The 25544-nt window shown below is 41.2% G+C and overlaps 1 protein-coding gene across 1 annotated transcript in view; it reads right to left on the bottom strand.

The window, feature by feature from the left end:
• Positions 1-25544, bottom strand: part of LOC134528079 (sodium/potassium-transporting ATPase subunit alpha-like) — a 157830-nt gene that overhangs the window by 26094 nt on the left and 106192 nt on the right. The window contains exons 3-8 of the mRNA XM_063361327.1: positions 20542-20745; positions 19843-19956; positions 7109-7361; positions 4295-4516; positions 3403-3648; positions 803-914 (exon numbers count right to left, since the gene is read on the bottom strand). Of these exons, the coding sequence (XP_063217397.1) occupies positions 803-914; positions 3403-3648; positions 4295-4516; positions 7109-7361; positions 19843-19956; positions 20542-20745 (1151 nt within the window). The remainder of the gene's footprint in view (positions 1-802; positions 915-3402; positions 3649-4294; positions 4517-7108; positions 7362-19842; positions 19957-20541; positions 20746-25544) is intronic.

The raw sequence follows: 25544 nt of genomic DNA, 5'->3' as shown, positions 1-25544 counted from the left end.
TCCTTCCAAGACAAAAAGACCACTCCTGTAAAGAAGTGTAATAACTTATCATCTTCCCAATAAAGGCTAAGTTATTTTCGCCCTTTTTTTTTTTTAGAAATTTTCCCGTTTTATATGTGTAAATAATTTTTACTTGCCAAATTTAGCCATGCAAAATGAGCTTCTTTTTAAAAAGTTTCCAGGGTTAATAAGTTCATGTAATCTTCACTTGGGTAGTTCTGCCATAATAATTTAGCTCTTTTCAGAAGGTTTCCTGCTTAATATTTCTACTTGTTTTAAGTATTCAAGACTCTTGAGAAAATATTTTTAGCACTTTACTGCACAAAAGTATTTGTAACTACAACCAAATCCCACTAATCCGGACAAGATGGGACCAGACCCCATCAGGATCACCGTAAGTCGGGATTAAACGTAATTTGCCTTAAAATGCACGTAATACAATTTTTAGATGGGTAAAACTATAAAAATGAATTTTTTTCCCCTTTGTAAATAAAACTTTTCCTACAGCTTAATTTTATTTTAAATACTACTGTATACGTTGACCTAAGATTTCAACCTACGAACTGATGTTTGATTAACAAAAACCAATCTTTGTAATTAAAATCCAGAATTTTTTGATTGTACAGTTAAAAAAAAATTAGTTACTCCAGCTTTTTTTAATCCCTATGGATTAATTAGATATCCAGACGAACGTGGTCTGGATTAGCGGGAATATACTGTAAATAGTATCTTGAAAATTCAAGATAGCAGAGATAATTTAACAAAACACATAACACCGGCAGTGAGTAACACACATTTATACCTCTTCAACACTGGCAGATGTTCCTGCTCTTGCTTGAACACCGCCCTGTTGCACAGAGCTGCGATTCGTGCCAGGGCCTTGAACCCCGGACCGGACTTGTCGTACTGAATACCTGCACAAGATAATGTACATGTTATCAGAATACCTGTTCCTCATACACATTCGAATCCTCATCTTTAGTCTTTATTTACGACCCCGATGTCAACAAGGCGTAAAGCAGTAATAATTAAGACACCAGTTTTTATGGTTTTATTTTTAGGATAATTTAGTTATCAGAGTTACAAGAGATTTCTGTGTTGTTGTTTTTTATGAACTCTGTTTAGTCATAAAGATAGCATTATTTTCAAAAAAAAAATACATTTACTTGTTCATTGATTATTACTTTACAAAAAAAAAAGTGTCATTTTGACTTATACAGGATGCAACTTTAACAATATAATAAATTGTAATAAGCATGTCTAACTACCGGGAACAATAAAAATGAATCCGCAAGTATACGTGCAAATGTAAAATGTTCCAATGTTTTAATGTGAATATTAGTTAGGTAGGCCTACTAATAACAATTGCAGCATCAAAAAGAGCAAAATATTTCCAATCTACATAGCACATAACATTTTGGTACTAACTCCATGCTAAACAATTTAAATTCATTGAATTTAATATATTTAAATATTTCATTTTTGTGAGCTGAATTTTGTTTAGAATAAATAATTTAATGAAAAATTTAATAAATAATGTAATGGATTTTTGTTGCATTTCTGTGTTTTTTTAGTGTATTTACTCAGGGCTGGTACAAGGTAAATTGGCGCCCTAGGCGAAAAACCTTAAACACCCCCCCCCCCCCCCCCCCAACCAGAAAGGAAACCCCAAAAAAAATTTCCTTGCCTCAAAATACATCACGTAAGCCTAAGATTTTTTCAACAATCAAATGTAAGCAGGCTTTTTTTTTTTTTTTTTTTTTAACTTTTTTAACTTATTACAAATCATAAACAGGTCACCGTGGACTTTAAATAATTACTTATATCAATATACAATATTATATCAATATCAATATTATATCAATATAGTTTCAATAATCATTATAAACATATTATATGAGCTGTTATGTGTTGTGCTGCGCCGCCCCCAGCTACTTGGCGCCCTAGGCGGTTGCCTAGTTCGCCTATATGGACGTGCCGGCCCTGTATTTACTTGCATTTTGTTGTTATATGGTGTTTTGACATACTTATCTGTGTTATTTCTGTTATATGGCAATTCACCATATAATTTTGTCCTTAGTAATAATTTATCCATCTATGTGGAAATCTTTGTCCTAAATGAAATACATAGGTAGTAGGTACTAAAAGTGATTTCACACACCATATGACAAGGTTCTTTCTCAGTTTTGGAAGTAACAAGTACCTATGGTGATAAGGGTTTTGAAAGCACAGTAAATGTGTTTGCCATTCTGAAACTAACAGCAAAGTGCACTCAGCCTACTGAACATACACACTGCACATTGTTTTTCTGTAGGGACAGTTCCAATAACATGATTTTCAGAAAAGTACCCCAACTATGTTTCCTTTTTCAAAATGAAATATCAATAACATATAATAGTTATAAGTACAACCCAAATTAAATATGATTATACAAGAGAGATGTTTTTAAATAAAAAAAAAGGAATGTGAAGCTATTAGCTGGATTAATATATTGCAAACAGGCCCTTCTAAAAACCATCACTCAATAATCAATATAGTATGTAGAAAGATTTTGAAAGCAGAATATTACTAAGTAAAAATCAGTTTATATGTTTCCTTTTTGTCATACATTTAGTTTAAGAACCTCCTTAAAATTGTTTTTCTAGTTATCTGCCCCGGGCAAGATATGCCCATGCAAACACTCAAGGTTAATATATTGAAAATAAAACACCTTACATAAAATACAAACCTTGATGCATTAACTTTTAGCTGATGAAATAAAACCAAATTATAGTAATCATTTTAAAAATAATAAAGGTTTTCTCTATTTTTGTTGATTTATTATACCACTTAAACAAAAAGATATAATCCACAGGAGGAGATAAATTTGAGCCGACCTGTAGACATGGTTTATTGAAACAAATGCATTACGAGAAATATACATAAGTATTCCTTCTTTTGATTAATGCATAAACATGTCACAACAGATGATAATATGAATACTTATGCATATATATGCACATTAGTGTGCAAAACATACACTGTTGCTGGTTAAACCGTATGTCATAATAAACCTCATTAACGGGAAAAAAATAATATGAATATTGCAAACACACAGTAAACAAGCCAAAATCAGCCATACAATTTTTCTTGCTTTCTCCGTTTGCTCATTCATATTTTCTGTCTGTTATTGAGGTTCCTTATGACGTACAGTGTAATAAGCAATAGTGTCTGTCCAAAAAACCATCTTGAATCAGAACTGTGGTAAAACAGCCTTTTAGGTAACTGTAATTTTTCTACATTTGAGTCCATAACACCTCCCCTTTCCCCCCCTCATACCAATGTGAAGCTGAGTCTGCCCCTGCCTGCTACTCGGGTAAATTTCGCTGCGGCCAGCAGGGGCCACGCCCCGACAAATCTCACCCGACTGGTCCTCCGTGGTGTCGGCCTCTATGATCTGGCCGTCGAACCACATGTGCGCCACCGTCATGCGGTTCTGCGTGAGCGTGCCCGTCTTGTCGGAGCAGATGGTCGACGTGGAGCCCAGCGTCTCGACGGCCTCCAGGTTCTTCACCAGGCAGTTCTTGGAGGCCATGCGCTTGGCCGTCAGCGTCAGGCACACCGTCACCGTCGCCAGGAGGCCCTCCGGGACGTTCGCGACGATGATGCCTGCGCGGCACGGCAACAAAACATCAGCACTGTCTCGTTCGTGCTTCCGCTACCCACCTTCGTTAGAGATTCTTTCCGGCCACTTCATCTCCACTACCAAAACATCAAATATTTGCGAAATAAATTTTAAAAATAACCAGCCCTGGGAACATGCTGTTATGCAGGGACGTAACTAGATTAGTTTCCACCCGAGGCGAGATAATATCTTTGCGCCCCCTTTGTTTTTCAAACCAACCAAATCAAAGCATTTCCCGACAACACCTCATATCACTACGACATTTTAATTCCACTGTTCCAAATATGTCTGATTCAACTTAGATGGTAAAAAATATTTTTGCAGTCATTTCATTTTCAATACATCTTAAGTTGGACAGTACGCAAAAAAAATATCAGTTTTGAAATACTTTATGTATCTTTTAACACAAATAATTCAGTTAATCTGCCTTCCAGCATATTTTTTTTAGTACCAACACTATGATATTCAAGTAAATATCTATGTTAAAAATTAAACTGCAGGTTTCCCACCCCCGCAAATGCTGCGCCCATCTGCCTCCTCTAATTATATCCCAGCTGTTCTGCAGTATTGTTAAGTCCCGGTGCAGGGTTGAAGACGACAGATGGGAGAGGCGGCTGTGGCGGGACTCACCGATGAGGAACACCACGGCGTCCAGCCAGTGGTAGCCCAGGATGAAGGCGATGATGAAGAACACCACGCCGAGGAACACGGCCACGCCGGTGATGATCTTGATGAAGTGGTGCAGCTCCTTGGCGATGGGCGTGTCCCCGGCCTCCAGGCTGGACACCAGCCCCGCGATGCGTCCCATGGCCGTGTGGTCGCCGCACGCCACCACTATGCCCCTGGCGGTCCCTGCGCACGACACGTCACTCCATGACAATGTGTAGAGATCCAGAGATTTTTCAACATTCGATTGGTGTACGCTCAGATTTAGAGCCTTATGTTTTTTCTCTGCCAAAATATGCTTTTGCATCGGCTGATTTCTTAGTGAGAACCGTTTTGCTTTTATCTTGGATCTGATTTGGTAGAACTCATGCTTGGTTGTGGTACTCTGATCGCTAGGAGCAGACTAAGGGTTCCCTAGACCTCTTGATGAGTCAACGCAGTGAGTGGCAATACAACACCAGTTACTAGCCTAGTCAGCTAGAAGAGGTTGGATAGGCCTCCAACGAACCACGGGTTCACCGAGTGACTGAGGGGTCCCAAGTGTGATGTGGTAGACCGGGGTATGCGCCAGCAGTGCTGATGAAGTCTATAGGGCTAAGGAAACAGCCGAATGTCTAGTTAGCCAAGTGAGGTGGGAGGCCGAGGTAATGGCCAAGCTGGAATGGGTAGCCTCAGCCTCTAGTCATACCCAGAACTCTTAACACCTCTCCCGATTTGCGTATACGGCATATCCGTATCCACGCCCATGGGGTACCCAGGGCGGAAGGGCCTTACAGCTAGGAACGCCGGGTTAACAAATAAAAGGGGGAGCAATCCTTTAGACAGTCTATGTAAATGAGAACTTGGTGAGCTAGGCCGGAGAATCCTCATCCATCTCTTAAGATGCTGGAAAATAGTATCTAGTGGGGCGGAAAAACCCTCTCACGGGCAAGACAGATGGTTCGGAAGCTTTACCGGGAGGGGGGGGGGAGCTCAGCACTGTCCCAAAGGCCTTGGTTCCCGTGAAGCACCTATGGTGTAATGGTAACGGCTAGTCTGAGTGAGGCTTCAGCTGTGAAAACGGAATCCATCGTGCTTGAAATACTGCTGTAAGCTCGGGGCACCAGAGCCGGTGGAGTATCCGAGGGGCTGGCCCTACAGGACTAGTTCCCGAGGTGTCTCCTGATCCCTACCGTGGAGTTATCCTTCTAACTCACGGGCTAACAGACTGTATTAACCCTTCAAGTGCATGAAAAAATCCAGGCAGTTTTCTGTAAGGAAAAAATACTATATATATGGTCTGGACTTTTAATTTGTCGGATATTACAAATGACAAACAAATTTATTTGAGATTCATTGTAACACTTTATTGATACTGCTACACTTGTTGATGCTGGGATTCCCTGATGAAGTTTTCTCTACGGGCCCAGGTCACACGGTGAGGACTGCACAGGCAGCTGGTGTCTCAGATTGGTTAGAGCACGCCCGGAGGTGCTCCCACCCCATTGAGGGATGCATGTACATTGGCCAGATCACAGACTCTCTGGGTTGTCTGAGGAGTCCCAGAAATGTGATAAAGATTTGGTTAGGCACCTTTTGATACTCTGCGGAAGGGGATTCCTATGAGTCAACCACAGGTTAACCGAATGGTTGAGGGGAGCTAAAATGGGTAAAATGTGTCCTTTTAGAATATTTTTAGGCACGAAACACCTGGTACAGGTTCTTGTTAACACTTAAGGAACTTAAATTATTCCTTGATCTTCAGTTCTCCGCTGTATAATGTTATGGTTACCACTCACATCTGATAGCTGACCTATGCACTACAAGAAGACTGCGCGCCTCCAGAGCCTTGCGCTTAGAGGCGATACCGCGCTATAAAAACCAGCTAGCATCGCATCATTAACACAAATACACCCCTGATTATGCAACCCCCTTAACATCTCGTCGACTTCTGGGTGTTAAGAGCAATGAGAATGGAGTACTTAAGGGTAATGCCTGGTTGAGAGAAAAGGGAGAATCCCCTGAAAAGATACACCCATGGCAAAGTCCATTACATTTCAAGCATGCTAACATCTGAGAATGGAACCAAGGTCAAATTAAGTGGGAGACCAATGATCTGGCCACTCAACCCCCTGGACCCTGTTGCCAAACAAGTGTCGTCTATGACTGCAGCAACCATTAGATTAGCATTGATGGGTCAGACATGCGATACTTTTCATTTTGGAAGTAATGGTAAATGTTTGTGTCATCTGCACCAAGCTGATTCATGCTCGCAAGTTTTCTAATCACATAAACTCTATTGTTTATGATAGTAAATTCAATTTTTTCGCTACTTATAAACTACATTGAACTAAGAAAATTCACCGAAATGATTGAGAAAAAAATTACTGTGCCAACTAAATCAATTCTAATGAATTAACCTATAGTACAGTTGGTGGAAAATTTGAGAAAAGTATTAAAGTAGGGGCGTACGCAAAGGGGAGACAGAGGAGGATATATTCCCCCACCCGAAAAACCAAAAAAATCTAATACTAGTACACACAAATGGAAATTTGAAAGCAAATAGTGGGAAAAGTAGTTATTTTCCCGCCGAAATGTAATTATGCATACGTTCTTATCAAAAAGTCTTTCAAAACTTTAGTATTTGCATTAGTTTTTGTCAAACATCAATTCATACAAGCAAATTTCAAATCTTAAATCATTTTAAAGTTTTGTCATGGTGCACACATTTCCAAGGTTGTTAATATGAAATAAACAATTCTATTAGATTAACTCTTAGTTTATAAAAAAATCAAATACCTTCAACTGCGTTTGTTGAAAAGAAGGCAATGTTTTTAGTTTCGAGTGGGTTGTGGTGGGTGCACTCTGGACTTCTGCTTTGAGGTTCCGATTCTCCAGTCAGAGACGAGTTGTCGACTTTGAACATGTTGGCTTCAATGATTCGGATGTCTGCTGGGATGCGATCACCACCTTTCACTTCCACTAAGTCACCAATCACCAGGTCTTCCGCTTTCATAGACAATTTCTCACCGTCACGCACCACTGTAGCGAACTGTAGGAACATTTCAGCCCAATAAACAGTCATTATTTTAACATCAGCTATGATATCAAATACAACACAATTTAATTATAATTAATTATTTTACTAACATTTTATGCGTGGTGTACAAAATAAATTACCACCATTCGCATTGATCGAATTCACTATACATGTCCTCACCATGCCTAATCTTTTCATGTGTTTCCTAATATTCTTTAATATGTTATCTAGCTGTAACCCAGATATATTCACAATACTCTAAAAATGACTGCCTGAAAAACGAACACATGATGTCCAAAAGTAATATTTGACAGGGCTTTAAATATTTTATAGTAAAAAAATTTATGATAAGTGAAAGTGTAATTCATCTCTATAATATGGCTGCCTCATAACATAATGATTCACTTTTTGTACAGTTTGGACGAACAATTCTACATGCTCATAAAACTAGTGTTGAGTTGATTCTAATTAATGAATCAGCATATTTCATAGATTAAAATTGAATAGGAATTTTCAAAATTCAATGGTTCTGAAACCGAAGCTAATCAGTTTTTTCCCTACAACAAATCCTTGAAATAGAAAGTAATGTTATATTTTAATCTGGGTATCACAGTAATCTCTTCATGACCTTGACTAAGATTTAAGTCCGATAAATTAGGCGTTTTCCTATTAATCTGGGATTATTAGCACATTTTACGATTATTCTAGAATTTACTTATTTGCATTTTGTTTTCTAAAAAATTCAAAGATTTCACTAAAAGTATTGAAAGTAGTATGTGAATGACGGACCTGGCCCAGGCGCCAGGCGCGTGGTGGTGGTGTCGGAGTCCGCCATCTTGGATTGTGACGTCACGGCGGCAAAAATTCCTCAAAATTCCTCAAAAATGCCTCAAAATGACTCAAAATTTCCCGTTTTAAGAAAAAATTTCCCGTTTTCGAGGGAAAAATTCCAGTTTCGAGGGAAAATTTCCCGTTTTAGTCCTTAAAAATCCCAACGGCTAGAAATGTCCTGATAGAGGCTTAAGCATCCTTAACTCAAGCCTCAGTTAAGCCTCTATCAGGATGTGACCTTGACCTTTGACCTTGACCCCGACGGCCATCTTGGATCCACCATCTTGGATGACATCATTTCGTTTTCTCGAACATTCCGGCATTGTGTTATCGGCCATTTTGAATTATGACGTCACCGTTGCAATTTCCGTTACGGCCGCCATCTTTAAATTTATTATCCGATTTTAATGAAAAAATATTTTAAAATTATAAAAAAATTAAATAAAATTTTTTTTAATAACATATTTAAAAAACAAACATTTACAACACGGAGCTCGGAGTCCTCGGTTCGAACCCAACGAGTGCAAAAAAATAAAAATGGCGACCGATCCTTCCCTCGTGGTGAACGCAGGCATACTGACTCCCTCCACTTTTTTTCAAAGCATATATATCGTCAGGTAGTATGACGTCATGTCCGCCATCTTGCCCTCGTCTGCTGGAAGCCATCATCAGTGTATCGTCGGCGAGAGTGCGCTGACGCCATGTTAGTTTAATTCTTATCCGCTAGAGTGCAGTAATCATTTATTATTGCTGTGACACCCGACATCTTGTCATTTGGCCGCCATCTTGAAAATCCGTAATTATTTAGCTAGAAATTCGGGAAAAATTCCAAAATTCATTAAATAAATTTGTAATCTATATACTGATTGATTAGGTCGACTAAGGTCCTTGGTACGATCTAGGACGATGCAAAAAAATTAAATATAACATCAATTTAACATAATAGTAACAGGTTCGAGGAATGAAACACCACAAGTTCTTTTACAAACATAATATTTATTACATAATTTCTATTCTACTACAGGATCATTTGCGAAAGCCAGCAATCTTATAATCATTTAGTTCCGCAGCGGTGTGAAATGACTAATTCTTAGCTCAAATCGGTTTATACTAGACAGAGTCCAGCCAGAACCTTTACAGACATAGTCAACCTCTTCTTGACAGAGTTTCTGGATACCGTTTTTAACAGTTTGCTTCACATCGTTAGAACTGTAAATTACTGCAGCCGATGTCTTGAATGCACACTTCTTCACTTTGTCATCGAACGGATATGGCTTTCCATATATACAGTCCAACCACAAGTTATATTTCAAAGGTCCGTTTGTTGCTACATCATCAGTAAGCTGATTGATTATGTCCTCTCTGATATCATCAAGAAAATTACAAATGTCTTTCGACTCACCTAACGTATTTAAATAATAGTAGTCCTTCAATGTTCCACGAAATGCAGACTGCGCCAAGTAGAAGCCATTATCGTTCACTTGTAATGCGCCGAACACAGTCTTAGGTTTATTTTCCTGTTCAGACGTCATACCAATCGGTTGCTGCACATCGGTTTTCTTGCTTGTACGCTCACGAGCCTTCAACCTAAACCGAGGAGTCGAAATTTCTGCAGGTAGTTCAGCAGTAGGCACACGGACTTCACCTTTACAGTTTTTCGCATGCCATCGCAAATTATCAATTCGAGTAAACCATTCATGACACTCATCACATCGAAACTTCATGCGAGATGGATTCTTCGTGCATTTGCTCCGCTCATGTCTTCGTGCATCATGAGCAAATGCGAACGACGTTTCACAGTAGCTGCAAGGATACCGTGGTGATGAAGACGAACCTTTCAGACCCGATCCAGATACTGACGTTGCCGCAGTTGCACCATCTCCAGGCATACTCTTATGAACATCAATGCATCGTTGTTGCGCTGAAACCTTTACTTTCTACCGAACAGAAGGACCTTTGCATGCCTTCATGTGCGTTTTCATATTATCTTTTCTGGCAAACTGCTTATGACATTTCTCACAATCAAACATTTTACGATATAGGTTCTTGGCACATTCTCTATTCTCATGTCGTCGAGCATTGCTGTTGTTTGAGAAAATCTTGTCGCAGTAACAGCACCGATGTTCGTTAGTTGTTGTCGATTCGGCATCCATTGAAGTCTCCATTGATGACGAACCAGCGTTCGTCGAGTTTCCCTGTGCAGCCAGCACTAGTAGCATTAAAGTCTCTTCTTCTGGCGGTACCACGTCTGTTGAAGTCTCCTCCAGTGTTGACATCGACGTTGCCAACGGAATCTGCTCCACCATCGTCGACGCTGACGTCATGGTTCCCGCAGTCGATGGTACAACCTCCATCGAGTTCGTCGTTAAAGTCGGTAAAGATGCCATCGAGTTCGCAAGAACAGGTAATTACGTGATTAATGCACCAGATGAAACAAACTAGGTGATCCTTACACCGACGACGTCAGTAACAAACTGAGCGTCCTGTTGTCTAGGACTCGCTTATATACATGCACCGTATGGAATAATACGCTAGTCAAATCAAGAACCATTTACAATAATACTAGAGTCAAAACAACATTAAAAATAGAAGAACCATCAACGAAAATACAGCACATTTGGAAGCACCGGCAACGAAAAGGCAGCACATTTGGAAGCACCGACAACGAAACGGCAGCACATTTGGAAGCACCGACAGCGAAAAGGCAGCACATTTGGAAGCACCGACAACGAAAAGGCAGCACATTTGGAAGCACCGACAACGATAAGGCAGCACATTTGGAAGCACCGACAACGAAAAGGCAGCACATTTTGGACGCACCGACAACGAAAAGGCAGCACATTTGGAAGCACCGACAACGAAAAGGCAGCACATTTGGAAGCACCGACTACGAAAAGGCAGCACATTTGGAAGCACCGACAACGATAAGGCAGCACATTTGGAAGCACCGACAACGAAAAGGCAGCACATTTGGCAGCACCGACTACGAAAAGGCAGCACATTTGGAAGCACCGACAACGAAACGGCAGCACATTTGGAAGCACCGACAACGAAAAGGCAGCACATTTGGAAGCACCGACAACGAAAAGGCAGCACATTTGGAAGCACCGACAACGAAACGGCAGCACATTTGGAAGCACCGACAACGAAAAGGCAGCACATTTGGAAGCACCGACAACGAAAAGGCAGCACATTTGGAAGCACCGACAACGAAAAGGCAGCACATTTTGGACGCACCGACAACGAAAAGGCAGCACATTTGGAAGCACCGACAACGAAAAGGCAGCACATTTTGGACGCACCGACAACGAAAAGGTGGCACATTTGGAAGCACCGACTACGAAAAGGCAGCACATTTGGAAGCACCGACTACGAAAAGGCAGCACATTTGGAAGCACCGACAACGAAAAGGCAGCACATTTGGAAGCACCGACAACGAAAAGGCAGCACATTTGGCAGCACCGACTACGAAAAGGCAGCACATTTGGCAGCACCGACAACGAAAAGGCAGCACATTTGGAAGCACCGACAACGAAAAGGCAGCACATTTGGAAGCACCGACAACGAAAAGGCAGCACATTTGGAAGCACCGACAACGAAAAGGCAGCACATTTGGAAGCACCATCATCGAAAAGGCAGCACATTTGGAAGCTCCATCAACAAAAAAAGGCTAAAAGGAATCACAAGTTACGAGATCTAAGTCTTAGTTAGAAATCAGAATACAAAAATAAAAACATTAAATTCTTATAATTTAAATTATTTATTTTATTGCTTTACATTATACAAATGCAAGTAAAAAAAGCCATTATTGTATGTAGCCAGCATTCCTCAGTTCCTTGAGTATGATGGATATTTCTTTGATGCACGAATAGTTTCCTGCACAAAGCGAACCATGTAGAAGTCTTAGCCGGTCAACCAATATGTTTGGATCTTTCCATGAAGTATAATCATTCTCTTCTACCACCATCTTCCTTGCACCTTTATAATAAATATTATGATCTCTGATGTCTTCCGTTTTACCACCAACCTCAGGGTAACTTTCATGTTTGAGATGGTGATCATCACAAGCTTGATCAGATTTATTTAATATATCACGTCGTTTCCATCGTTTCGGTCTCAGGACACCGCCACATTCTTCGATCTTGGCAGCTTTAGGTGCTTCATCATAGTCTATGTCTTTGTCAACAGCCTCAGAGTCACTGTAACAATCACCGTAGAAGGAATCGTCTTCACCCAATTTACCGTAATAATTCGATGTTGATGATGTTGAAGTGTCTTCATCGTCTTCATGCTTCCTTTTTAGGAGTCCATCATTTTTACAAAGTAGGAAAGATCTACTTGAATTCGGCTGGAATATATTCTCACTTTTCACGTTAAGGATTCTTCCATTGTCTTCATTCTTCCGTAAATCATCAACCTTCTTCAATTTAAGTTCTTTGTCGAGATCGGAAGAGCCAAGAAAATTATTGTCGTAATGCAGATCACTCTTCCTTAGGCTAGTAGATTCATCGTTGTCCTCTAGCTTGTACGCAGGCTTGGCGCTACAAGTTCTGCCATGTCTTTTTAGGCTCTCTCTCCGCGTAAACGACTTGCTACATCGAACACAACTTATCATATTGCGCAGTGGATTTTTAACACAGTCATTCTTCTCGTGTTGTCTTTTATTCTTTCTCAAGATAAACTCTTTACTGCAAAACTTACACCTATGTTCTTTCGATACAGCGTCAGATCCCAAACCGGAATTCATATTAGTTACTGAGACTAATGCCAGATACCAATTGAGTGTTTTAAATTAGATTCAATACTTAAATAGAAATTTTTTCATATTTCATCAGCGAGAATTAATATATCTCATGCAAAAGTACTTTATGCATGTAGTTCTGCTTTTCAACAACATATGTCGCCACATGTTGCTTGCAGGTAAATAATATTTAGTTCTTTTATGCGGGATGCGGGATGCTCACTAACGATCGCAAAAGAAGGATGGCTTCGCTAGACTCCAAGGAAAAGGAAGTTCGTCTTGCATGTTGGTGCTCCACAGATGTCTCATGGCGTAATATTAATTTGACTGAGTAATGATATTTGTTAATTCCACCTGATAAAAATATTGCAAGTTTTGATTTAGTAGCAGAAATTATCGAATTAAATGTAACTCCAAATAAAATTACATGTCTCATTAGACCAAAAAAAATCCATGCAGAGAGCGGTTTCTCAGAATAGTCAGAAACACTTGAAGAAACCACAGGAATGATTGCAAGAACACGGGAAAAACCATCAAAATATTGTCAAGAATAATCAGGAGCACACTGAGAAAACCACCATAATATTAACAATAATAATCGGAAGCACACGGAGAAAACCATCATAATATTGACCAGATTAATCGGAAGCACACAGAGAAAACCACCACATGTTTTCTTTGATATCATAAAATTACAAGAAAAAATATTTTAAAATAAAAATAAATTAATAAAAAAATAAAAAAATAAAAAAAATGCATAAACAGTTTCTGCTAGCTTGTACAAGAACTCTATCTTTGCTCAACAATGATAAGTTTACAAGCTAGCAGAAACTGTTCATGTATTTTTTTAATTTTTTTTATTTTTTTATTAATTTATTTTTATTTTAAAATATTTTTTCTTGTAATTTTATGATATCAAAGAAAACATGTGGTGGTTTTCTCTGTGTGCTTCCGATTAATCTGGTCAATATTATGATGGTTTTCTCCGTGTGCTTCCGATTATTATTGTTAATATTATGGTGGTTTTCTCAGTGTGCTCCTGATTATTCTTGACAATATTTTGATGGTTTTTCCCGTGTTCTTGCAATAATTCCTGTGGTTTCTTCAAGTGTTTCTGACTATTCTGAGAAACCGCTCTCTGCATGGATTTTTTTTGGTCTAATGAGACATGTAATTTTATTTGGAGTTACATTTAATTCGATAATTTCTGCTACTAAATCAAAACTTGCAATATTTTTATCAGGTGGAATTAACAATTATCATTACTCAGTCAAATTAATATTACGCCATGAGACATCTGTGGAGCACCAACATGCAAGACGAACTTCCTTTTCCTTGGAGTCTAGCGAAGCCATCCTTCTTTTGCGATCGTTAGTGAGCATCCCGCATCCCGCATAAAAGAACTAAATATTATTTACCTGCAAGCAACATGTGGCGACATATGTTGTTGAAAAGCAGAACTACATGCATAAAGTACTTTTGCATGAGATATATTAATTCTCGCTGATGAAATATGAAAAAATTTCTATTTAAGTATTGAATCTAATTTAAAACACTCAATTGGTATCTGGCATTAGTCTCAGTAACTAATATGAATTCCGGTTTGGGATCTGACGCTGTATCGAAAGAACATAGGTGTAAGTTTTGCAGTAAAGAGTTTATCTTGAGAAAGAATAAAAGACAACACGAGAAGAATGACTGTGTTAAAAATCCACTGCGCAATATGATAAGTTGTGTACGATGTAGCAAGTCGTTTACGCGGAGAGAGAGCCTAAAAAGACATGGCAGAACTTGTAGCGCCAAGCCTGCGTACAAGCTAGAGGACAACGATGAATCTACTAGCCTAAGGAAGAGTGATCTGCATTACGACAATAATTTTCTTGGCTCTTCCGATCTCGACAAAGAACTTAAATTGAAGAAGGTTGATGATTTACGGAAGAATGAAGACAATGGAAGAATCCTTAACGTGAAAAGTGAGAATATATTCCAGCCGAATTCAAGTAGATCTTTCCTACTTTGTAAAAATGATGGACTCCTAAAAAGGAAGCATGAAGACGATGAAGACACTTCAACATCATCAACATCGAATTATTACGGTAAATTGGGTGAAGACGATTCCTTCTACGGTGATTGTTACAGTGACTCTGAGGCTGTTGACAAAGACATAGACTATGATGAAGCACCTAAAGCTGCCAAGATCGAAGAATGTGGCGGTGTCCTGAGACCGAAACGATGGAAACGACGTGATATATTAAATAAATCTGATCAAGCTTGTGATGATCACCATCTCAAACATGAAAGTTACCCTGAGGTTGGTGGTAAAACGGAAGACATCAGAGATCATAATATTTATTATAAAGGTGCAAGGAAGATGGTGGTAGAAGAGAATGATTATACTTCATGGAAAGATCCAAACATATTGGTTGACCGGCTAAGACTTCTACATGGTTCGCTTTGTGCAGGAAACTATTCGTGCATCAAAGAAATATCCATCATACTCAAGGAACTGAGGAATGCTGGCTACATACAATAATGGCTTTTTTTACTTGCATTTGTATAATGTAAAGCAATAAAATAAATAATTTAAATTATAAGAATTTAATGTTTTTATTTTTGTATTCTGATTTCTAACTAAGACTTAGATCTCGTAACTTGTGATTCCTTTTAGCCTTTTTTTGTTGATGGAGCTTCCAAATGTGCTGCCTTTTCGATGATGGTGCTTCCAAATGTGCTGCCTTTTCGTTGTCGGTGCTTCCAAATGTGCTGCCTTTTCGTTGTCGGTGCTTCCAAATGTGCTGCCTTTTCGTTGTCGGTGCTTCCAAATGTGCTGCCTTTTCGTTGTCGGTGCTGCCAAATGTGCTGCCTTTTCGTAGTCGGTGCTGCCAAATGTGCTGCCTTTTCGTTGTCGGTGCTTCCAAATGTGCTACCTTTTCGTTGTCGGTGCGTCCAAAATGTGCTGCCTTTTCGTTGTCGGTGCTTCCAAATGTGCTGCCTTTTCGTTGTCGGTGCGTCCAAAATGTGCTGCCTTTTCGTTGTCGGTGCTTCCAAATGTGCTGCCTTTTCGTTGTCGGTGCTTCCAAATGTGCTGCCTTTTCGTTGTCGGTGCTTCCAAATGTGCTGCCGTTTCGTTGTCGGTGCTTCCAAATGTGCTGCCTTTTCGTTGTCGGTGCTTCCAAATGTGCTGCCTTTTCGTTGTCGGTGCTTCCAAATGTGCTGCCGTTTCGTTGTCGGTGCTTCCAAATGTGCTGCCTTTTCGTAGTCGGTGCTGCCAAATGTGCTGCCTTTTCGTTGTCGGTGCTTCCAAATGTGCTGCCTAATCGTTGTCGGTGCTTCCAAATGTGCTGCCTTTTCGTAGTCGGTGCTTCCAAATGTGCTGCCTTTTCGTTGTCGGTGCTTCCAAATGTGCTTCCTTTTCGTTGTCGGTGCGTCCAAAATGTGCTGCCTTTTCGTTGTCGGTGCTTCCAAATGTGCTGCCTTATCGTTGTCGGTGCTTCCAAATGTGCTGCCTTTTCGTTGTCGGTGCTTCCAAATGTGCTGCCTTTTCGCTGTCGGTGCTTCCAAATGTGCTGCCGTTTCGTTGTCGGTGCTTCCAAATGTGCTGCCGTTTCGTTGCCGGTGCTTCCAAATGTGCTGTATTTTCGTTGATGGTTCTTCTATTTTTAATGTTGTTTTGACTCTAGTATTATTGTAAATGGTTCTTGATTTGACTAGCGTATTATTCCATACGGTGCATGTATATAAGCGAGTCCTAGACAACAGGACGCTCAGTTTGTTACTGACGTCGTCGGTGTAAGGATCACCTAGTTTGTTTCATCTGGTGCATTAATCACGTAATTACCTGTTCTTGCGAACTCGATGGCATCTTTACCGACTTTAACGACGAACTCGATGGAGGTTGTACCATCGACTGCGGGAACCATGACGTCAGCGTCGACGATGGTGGAGCAGATTCCGTTGGCAACGTCGATGTCAACACTGGAGGAGACTTCAACAGACGTGGTACCGCCAGCAGAAGAGACTTTAATGCTACTAGTGCTGGCTGCACAGGGAAACTCGACGAACGCTGGTTCGTCATCAATGGAGACTTCAATGGATGCCGAATCGACAACAACTAACGAACATCGGTGCTGTTACTGCGACAAGATTTTCTCAAACAACAGCAATGCTCGACGACATGAGAATAGAGAATGTGCCAAGAACCTATATCGTAAAATGTTTGATTGTGAGAAATGTCATAAGCAGTTTGCCAGAAAAGATAATATGAAAACGCACATGAAGGCATGCAAAGGTCCTTCTGTTCGGTAGAAAGTAAAGGTTTCAGCGCAACAACGATGCATTGATGTTCATAAGAGTATGCCTGGAGATGGTGCAACTGCGGCAACGTCAGTATCTGGATCGGGTCTGAAAGGTTCGTCTTCATCACCACGGTATCCTTGCAGCTACTGTGAAACGTCGTTCGCATTTGCTCATGATGCACGAAGACATGAGCGGAGCAAATGCACGAAGAATCCATCTCGCATGAAGTTTCGATGTGATGAGTGTCATGAATGGTTTACTCGAATTGATAATTTGCGATGGCATGCGAAAAACTGTAAAGGTGAAGTCCGTGTGCCTACTGCTGAACTACCTGCAGAAATTTCGACTCCTCGGTTTAGGTTGAAGGCTCGTGAGCGTACAAGCAAGAAAACCGATGTGCAGCAACCGATTGGTATGACGTCTGAACAGGAAAATAAACCTAAGACTGTGTTCGGCGCATTACAAGTGAACGATAATGGCTTCTACTTGGCGCAGTCTGCATTTCGTGGAACAGTGAAGGACTACTATTATTTAAATACGTTAGGTGAGTCGAAAGACATTTGTAATTTTCTTGATGATATCAGAGAGGACATAATCAATCAGCTTACTGATGATGTAGCAACAAACGGACCTTTGAAATATAACTTGTGGTTGGACTGTATCCGTTCGATGACAAAGTGAAGAAGTGTGCATTCAAGACATCGGCTGCAGTAATTTACAGTTCTAACGATGTGAAGCAAACTGTTAAAAACGGTATCCAGAAACTCTGTCAAGAAGAGGTTGACTATGTCTGTAAAGGTTCTGGCTGGACTCTGTCTAGTATAAACCGATTGGAGCTAAGAATTAGTCATTTCACACCGCTGCGGAACTAAATGATTATAAGATTGCTGGCTTTCGCAAATGATCCTGTAGTAGAATAGAAATTATGTAATAAATATTATGTTTGTAAAAGAACTTGTGGTGTTTCATTCCTCGAACCTGTTACTATTATGTTAAATTGATGTTATATTTAATTTTTTTGCATCGTCCTAGATCGTACCAAGTACCTTAGTCGACCTAATCAATCTGTATATAGATTACAAATTTATTTAATGAATTTTGGAATTTTTCCCGAATTTCTAGCTAAATAATTACGGATTTTCAAGATGGCGGCCAAATGACAAGATGTCGGGTGTCACAGCAATAATAAATGATTACTGCACTCTAGCGGATAAGAATTAAACTAACATGGCGTCAGCGCACTCTCGCCGACGATACACTGATGATGGCTTCCAGCAGACGAGGGCAAGATGGCGGACATGACGTCATACTACCTGACGATATATATGCTTTGAAAAAAAGTGGAGGGAGTCAGTATGCCTGCGTTCACCACGAGGGAAGGATCGGTCGCCATTTTTATTTTTTTGCACTCGTCGGGTTCGAACCGAGGACTCCGAGCTCCGTGTTGTAAATGTTTGTTTTTTAAATATGTTATTAAAAAAAATTTTATTTAATTTTTTTATAATTTTAAAATATTTTTTCATTAAAATCGGATAATAAATTTAAAGATGGCGGCCGTAACGGAAATTGCAACGGTGACGTCATAATTCAAAATGGCCGATAACACAATGCCGGAATGTTCGAGAAAACGAAATGATGTCATCCAAGATGGTGGATCCAAGATGGCCGTCGGGGTCAAGGTCAAAGGTCAAGGTCACATCCTGATAGAGGCTTAACTGAGGCTTGAGTTAAGGATGCTTAAGCCTCTATCAGGACATTTCTAGCCGTTGGGATTTTTAAGGACTAAAACGGGAAATTTTCCCTCGAAACGGGAATTTTTCCCTCGAAAACGGGAAATTTTTTCTTAAAACGGGAAATTTTGTGTCATTTTGAGGCATTTTTGAGGAATTTTGAGGAATTTTTGCCGCCGTGACGTCACAATCCAAGATGGCGGACTCCGACACCACCACCACGCGCCTGGCGCCTGGGCCAGGTCCGTCATTCACATACTACTATTGAAACAATTTATTTTAAGTCTTGTTCAGTTTAATAAAAGAGTTTATTTAGTTAATCACAGTTTTCATTAAATAACTGGGATCTTATTGAATCAATTACGGTTAGTAGAATTCTTTTCGGACTATGGAATCTAATGAAATCAAAAAGAATAATCAAATTCAGCGAATTCAATTTCTCAAAAATATTTGTAGATCTCATTTTCATAATGTAAAAGCTAAACAGTATAAATGTAATTATTTTGTACACGGCATCACAACGTTGAAAAACAATTACATTAGTTTTTTTGGTACGTTTGAATCGATAAGTTTCATGAATAAATAATTATTTCAGGTTAACAAGTTTCACTTGTAAAATAAAATTTATCAAATGGCAACTCAATCATACACAAATTTTTCCATATCGTATCTACAGAATCTTAATGTAGCATGGTTAATACTATGCATATTTACTAACGAACTATAGGAAATCCTCATACACATTATAAGAACCAAACAAATAAAAATTTGCATATTTTTGAAATCTATCCCAAGACAATACCTAACACCAACACATTTACTGATTTTGAATAAACACAAACTTTTTGAGCATTCTGTATAGTACAGTGAAGTATACCTTAAACATGCCTCTCACCTGAGGGATCATCTTCTTGAAAGAATCCATTATCCTTGAGCTTTTGTTCTCCTGGTAGTATGAGAAGATGGCAGTTACAACGACAACTGTCGCCAAGACGATTCCCAGGAACAACTGAAACACAAAACCTTTTGTTAACACCTTTTCACGTGACTGTAATTCCACTACAAATATGTATCGAATATATGGAAGCTAATGGCACAAACGAGGATGGGCGATAAATACAAAAAGCCCTAGAGCAGTAAGCCCTCACTGCAGTTGACAAAATGAACAGCTATACATGTGCACTACCAACAAAATTTGCATAGAAATTTTTGCATATTGAAATACTATAATTTTATATCAAATTTTACAAATTGAATCCTAAAATTTAGTTCAAAGACAGGGTTCAAGTAACAGAAATACTAGGTGATAGCTATCAAATCGATGTGACATATGTTGCGAACAACATCCAAGTTGGCTAACACTACTCTTGAACTCTCCTCTCAATTCTTGAGCCAGAACTGTGTCTATTTGACAGTTTCTTCAGTCTAAACCTTTCACGTCAGCCAATAGCACCGACTTCCATAGTTCATGTTGTAGTTATGTGTAGCTGACTACATGTCTCTGCCTCTGAATAGTACCAGCTTGTATTGGTCATCCTAGACTGTTTGGTGGCCACTCAAACCTCTATAAATAAAATAATATAGTAATACTCACATGATCATCACTAGGATCTTCCGATGTTGTGGCTTCTATAGAATAAGCAATGAAACACAACACCGCTCCAACCCACAGCAGCATGGAAAAACCACCAAATAGTGTTTTGCAGAACTTCACCCATTCTGGGGTCTGTTTTGGAGGAGTCAGGGCATTTGGACCATCACGCTTCAAATTTGAAGCCGCTTTGGTACTTGTTAAACCCTGAAACAACGACAAACTATACAAATTAATATTAAGTCAATGTTTGCCACACCTAAACATGCAAGGGAAACAAAACAAAATCAAGTATGTACCAAACATCATATTGTTCCAAAACATCACGCAGTACTGGATTAGCAAGACAAAACATCGTTTTATCACGCATGACAGAAAAGCTAGGAGTGTAACACACAGGAATATAACAAGCTCTGGTTTAGAATGTTCTGTGTTATTCCATTGCCGGTAGTGAAGTTTGGTTACTGATGTCCTGTTATCCTCCTTTCTCTACTCGTTAGTCTCAGCATAGCGACGACCTAGCCTAAACCTTTTGCTTGGATCCAGCCAGTGGACTGAAGCTCAAGACGCAGATATGCCAACTTCCCAGAAAGGTAATTAGTAATAGATATTTGAAGGCAAGCACGGCTCCAGAGGGAGGCGGTAGGGGCGACAGCCCCTTCTGAGCCCGAATTTGATTTGATTTTTATTTTGGAGGGTATATTAAGTTTACTAAACACTTAAAATTACAAGTTAAACTTTTCTTTAATTAAAAATTATATGAAACTATTAGTGCTTGAGACCATGAATTTTTAAATATTCCAAGACCAAAACCTGACTTATTTAATGCCATGTCTTTCTACTGCACCATTTTTATACGATAGCCCCTCCAGAGAAGTATTCCTAAAGCCGCCACTGGGTGATGGAAGACCAAGGAGGAGGTGAGAAGAACAGGAATGCAGGAAAGAGAAGACAAGAATATAGAGAAAAATGAGGAATGTTGGAATGACAGAGGTAGATGGGAGGCATTTTACTTTCCTGACCAACCACAGGCTGGAAGCAGTTGATGATGAAGTGAATGGTGTCAGTAAAAATACTATCTAACGAACACTATCCTTAAATACTATCTAGACTACAAAATTTTCTTGAAAAAGTAGAACAATTACTGGTTATCGCGCAACTAGAATAAATCAGCAACTATCACGACTGATCGTAATTATTGGCATGGCTGTAAGAGTACTGAGCCGTGGAGAATACGTGCATAGTCTATTCTTCGACCTGGCAAGCAACCCATGCGAAAGAGCACACCATTACTATCGGAGCGAAGTAGATGAAGTAGGTTCGTTTACTCGGGCTAACGAGACAGTAACACTAACGACACAAACTAGGAACACTGAGGAAAGATTTGTTTATGACCTATGGAAAGGAAGCATCCCAGCATTCGCCTGTAGTGATTTAGGGAAACCGCTGACAAACCGAATTCGGAATGGTTGAACCGGGTTTCAATCCCGAAGCCTCTGGAATGCGAGTGTATCTGCACCACCTCGCTCCACCAACGAGGACCAACGTTCGCGACGCCTGACACAGCTTTTGGATGCCCTCAGAACTATCAATGTATGACTTTATTCATTCTTCATTTATCATCCCCCGTTTGAAATTTTCACTCTGACACCTGATGCCATTGGATTTCTTTTTCCGTTGGGGCTTTATAAAATATCGTGTCTGTGTCCCACCGCTACCTAATGATTTGCCAGAGTTAAGACACAGAATCGAAGAGGCTATTGCTTCCATTACTCCGGACTTGTTAACCACCAATTGGGAAGAATTGTACTTTAGGGTGGATGTTTGCCGTATAACTATAGGTGCACTAATTGAACATTTGTAAGAAAAACTAGGTTACTTTACCTCCAATTTGATGTATGTCTTGTTTTGAATGTCTAAATTAAACTTCTAATATACCATTGAAACTGGGACATTCTTGTATGGACATCCTATATTTTTATTTAGCACAAGAGTATAAATACACCAACACATGTTGCACTAACTTGGTGGAGACACTGCTCCACATACATTGTATACATGTACAATTTTTTTTACATCGCACATTTGAGTATCACACTTCATTCCACTGCAATCTCCACTCGCTTCACTGTGCTACTCGAAACCTTTTCAGAACATGAGTATAATAGCTGCACGTTACGGTTCACCGCAACGAACAAGAGCAGAAGAAGCTGCTGTTCGAGAGCAAAATGGCACATGAAAAAACACCTTCTGGTAACATGAACAGAAAAGCGACAAAGGAAGCTGGAAGACTAACCACGCAAACAAACCTAATTACGTACTTCTAAAATACGTTTTGCAAACAGTTGAAAACCAAGTTTTAATCATTCATACATTTATTTTTAAAACACTCAATCTATGAAGAGAAAAACAAGAATGGAATGTCTTAGTAAATTCGTTACAGTTTCGGAAAATTTGTAAAACCCCGCAGCAAATAAATCTGGTGGGCTTCCGCCAACGTCAAGTGACCAAGTTGTAGACGTGGACCCTTATAGCTCGTCTACCGCCTGGATAGAGATGTGCCGAGAGTCTTGCGTGCAGCGAGCCCCGACATATCCCAGCATCTGGCGTACGATTGCTCAAGATGGTGACGGCCTTTCCCAGCGAGGGTTTTTATCACCCGTCAGCGTCACAGACTCACGATGCCTCACGTGTTCCACAGACATCCGCGAGATAACGCTCAAACGGAATGTTAACCAGCATAATAATGTTCAAAAACCTTCTCGAAGTGTTCGTGTTCGTTGTGTGTTGATGGAACAGGTTGAGCAAGTACTAAAAATCACGCTCTTATAATGATTGTTTTCCGCTTTTCCTGTAGTGACCTGAAATTATTCTAGTTCTATATTTTTTAATATTTGGATTGGTTTGCAGCAATTTCTATCTTCCTCGCTCTTCCGCCCTCTCGCGGGGGGAGAGGGGGAAAGTGAGAGAGCGCATCACTCACGCCCACTCCGTCTCTTACACCCACTCCGCCTCTCTGCCCCCCTCACACTCTCTCTGCCCCTCTCACACTCTATCTGCCCCTCTCACATGCTCTCTGCCCATCTCACACGCTCTCTGCCCATCTCACACGCTCTATGCCCCTCTAACACGCTGTATGCCCCTCTAACACTCTCTCTGCCCCTCTAACACTCTCTCTAACCCTCTAACACTCTCTCTGCCCCTCTAACACTCTCTTTGCCCCTATAACACGTTATCTGCCCCTCTAACACGTTCTCTGCCCCTCTAACACATTCTCTGCCCCTCTCACACTCTCTACTCTCACACTCTCTGCCCCTCTCACACGCTCTCTGCCCCTCTCACACGCTCTCTGCCCCTCTCACACGCTCTCTGCCCCTCTCACACGCTCTCTGCCCCTCACATGCTCTCTGCCACTCTCACACGCTCTCTGCCCCTCACATGCTCTCTGCCACTCTCACACGCTCTCTGCCCCTCTCACACGCTCTCTGCCCCTCTCAAATGCTCTCTGCCTCTCACACTCTCTCTACCCTTCTCACACGTTCTCTGCCCCTCTCACACTCTCTCTACCCTTCTCACACGCTATCTGCCCCTCTCACACTCTATCTGCCCCTCTCACACTCTCTCTGCCCCTCTCACACGCTCTCTGCCTCTCTCACACTCTCTCTGACCCTCTAACACGCTCTCTGCCCCTTTCACACTCTCCCTGCCCCTCTTAACACGCTCTCTGCCCCTCTTGACACGCTCTCTGCCCCTCTTGACACGCTCTCTGCCCCTCTCACACTCTCTGCCCCTCTCACACGCTCTCTGCCCCTCACACTCTCTCTGCCCCTCTCGCACTCTCTCTGATTTTCTCACACTCTCTCTGCCCCTCACACGCTCTCTGCCCCTCACACTCTCTGCTCCTCTCACACTCTCTCTGCCCCTCTTGACACAATCTCTGCCCCTCTCACACTCTCTGCCCCTCTTGACACACTCTCTGCCCCTCTTGACACACTCTCTGCCCCTCTCACATGCTCTCTGCCTCTCGCACATGCTCTCTGCCTCTCGCACACTCTCTCTGCCTCTCGCACACTCTCTCTGCCCCTCTCACACGATCTCTGCCACTCTCACACGCTCTCTGCCTCTCACACGCTCTCTGCCCCTCACACGCTCTCTGCCCCTCACACGCTCTCTGCCCCTCACACGCTCTCTGCCCCTCACACGCTCTCTGCCCCTCACACGCTCTCTGCCACTCTCACACGCTCTCTGCCACTCTCACACACACTCTGCCCCTCTCGCATGCTCTCTGCCCCTCTCGGATGCTCTCTGCCCCTCACACACTCTCTCTACCCTTCTCACACACTCTCTGCCCCTCACACACTCTCTACCCTTCTCACACGCTCTCTGCCCCTCACACACTCTCTCTACCCTTCTAACACGCTCTCTGCCCCTCACACTCTCTCTGCCCCTCTCACACGCTCTCTGCCCCTCTCACACTCTCACTGCCCCTCTCACACGCTCTCTGCCCCTCTCCAACGCTCTCTGCCCCTCTCACACGCTCTCTGCCTCTCTCACACTCTATATGCCCCTCTCACACTCTATCTGCCCCTCACACACACTCTCTACCCTTCACACTCTCTCTGCCCCTCTCGCACTCTCTCTGATTTTCTCACACGCTCTCTGCCCCTCACATTCTCGCTGCACATCTAACACTTTCTCTGCCCCTCTCACACTCTCTCTGATTCTCTCACACTCCCTCTGCCTCGTACACACTCTCTCTCTGCCTCTCACACACTCTCTGCCCCTCTCACACTCTCGCTGCTTATCTCACACTCTCGCTGCTTATCTCACACTCTCGCTGCTTATCTCACACTCTCTCTGCCCATCTCACACTCTCTGCCTCTCACACGCTGTCCGCCCCTCTCTGCCTCTCTCTCTCTCTGCTCTCTCTGCCTCTCTCTCTCTCTCTGCATATCCCTCACTTTCTCTGCTCTCTCTTTCTGCCTATCTCTCACTCTTTCTGCTCT

Source organism: Bacillus rossius, chromosome 1 (assembly GCF_032445375.1).
Source record: "Bacillus rossius redtenbacheri isolate Brsri chromosome 1, Brsri_v3, whole genome shotgun sequence".
Lineage (NCBI taxonomy): Eukaryota > Metazoa > Arthropoda > Insecta > Phasmatodea > Bacillidae > Bacillus > Bacillus rossius.
The sequence above is the reverse complement of the archived record's forward strand: the minus strand, read 5'-3'. Positions and strand labels throughout refer to the sequence as shown.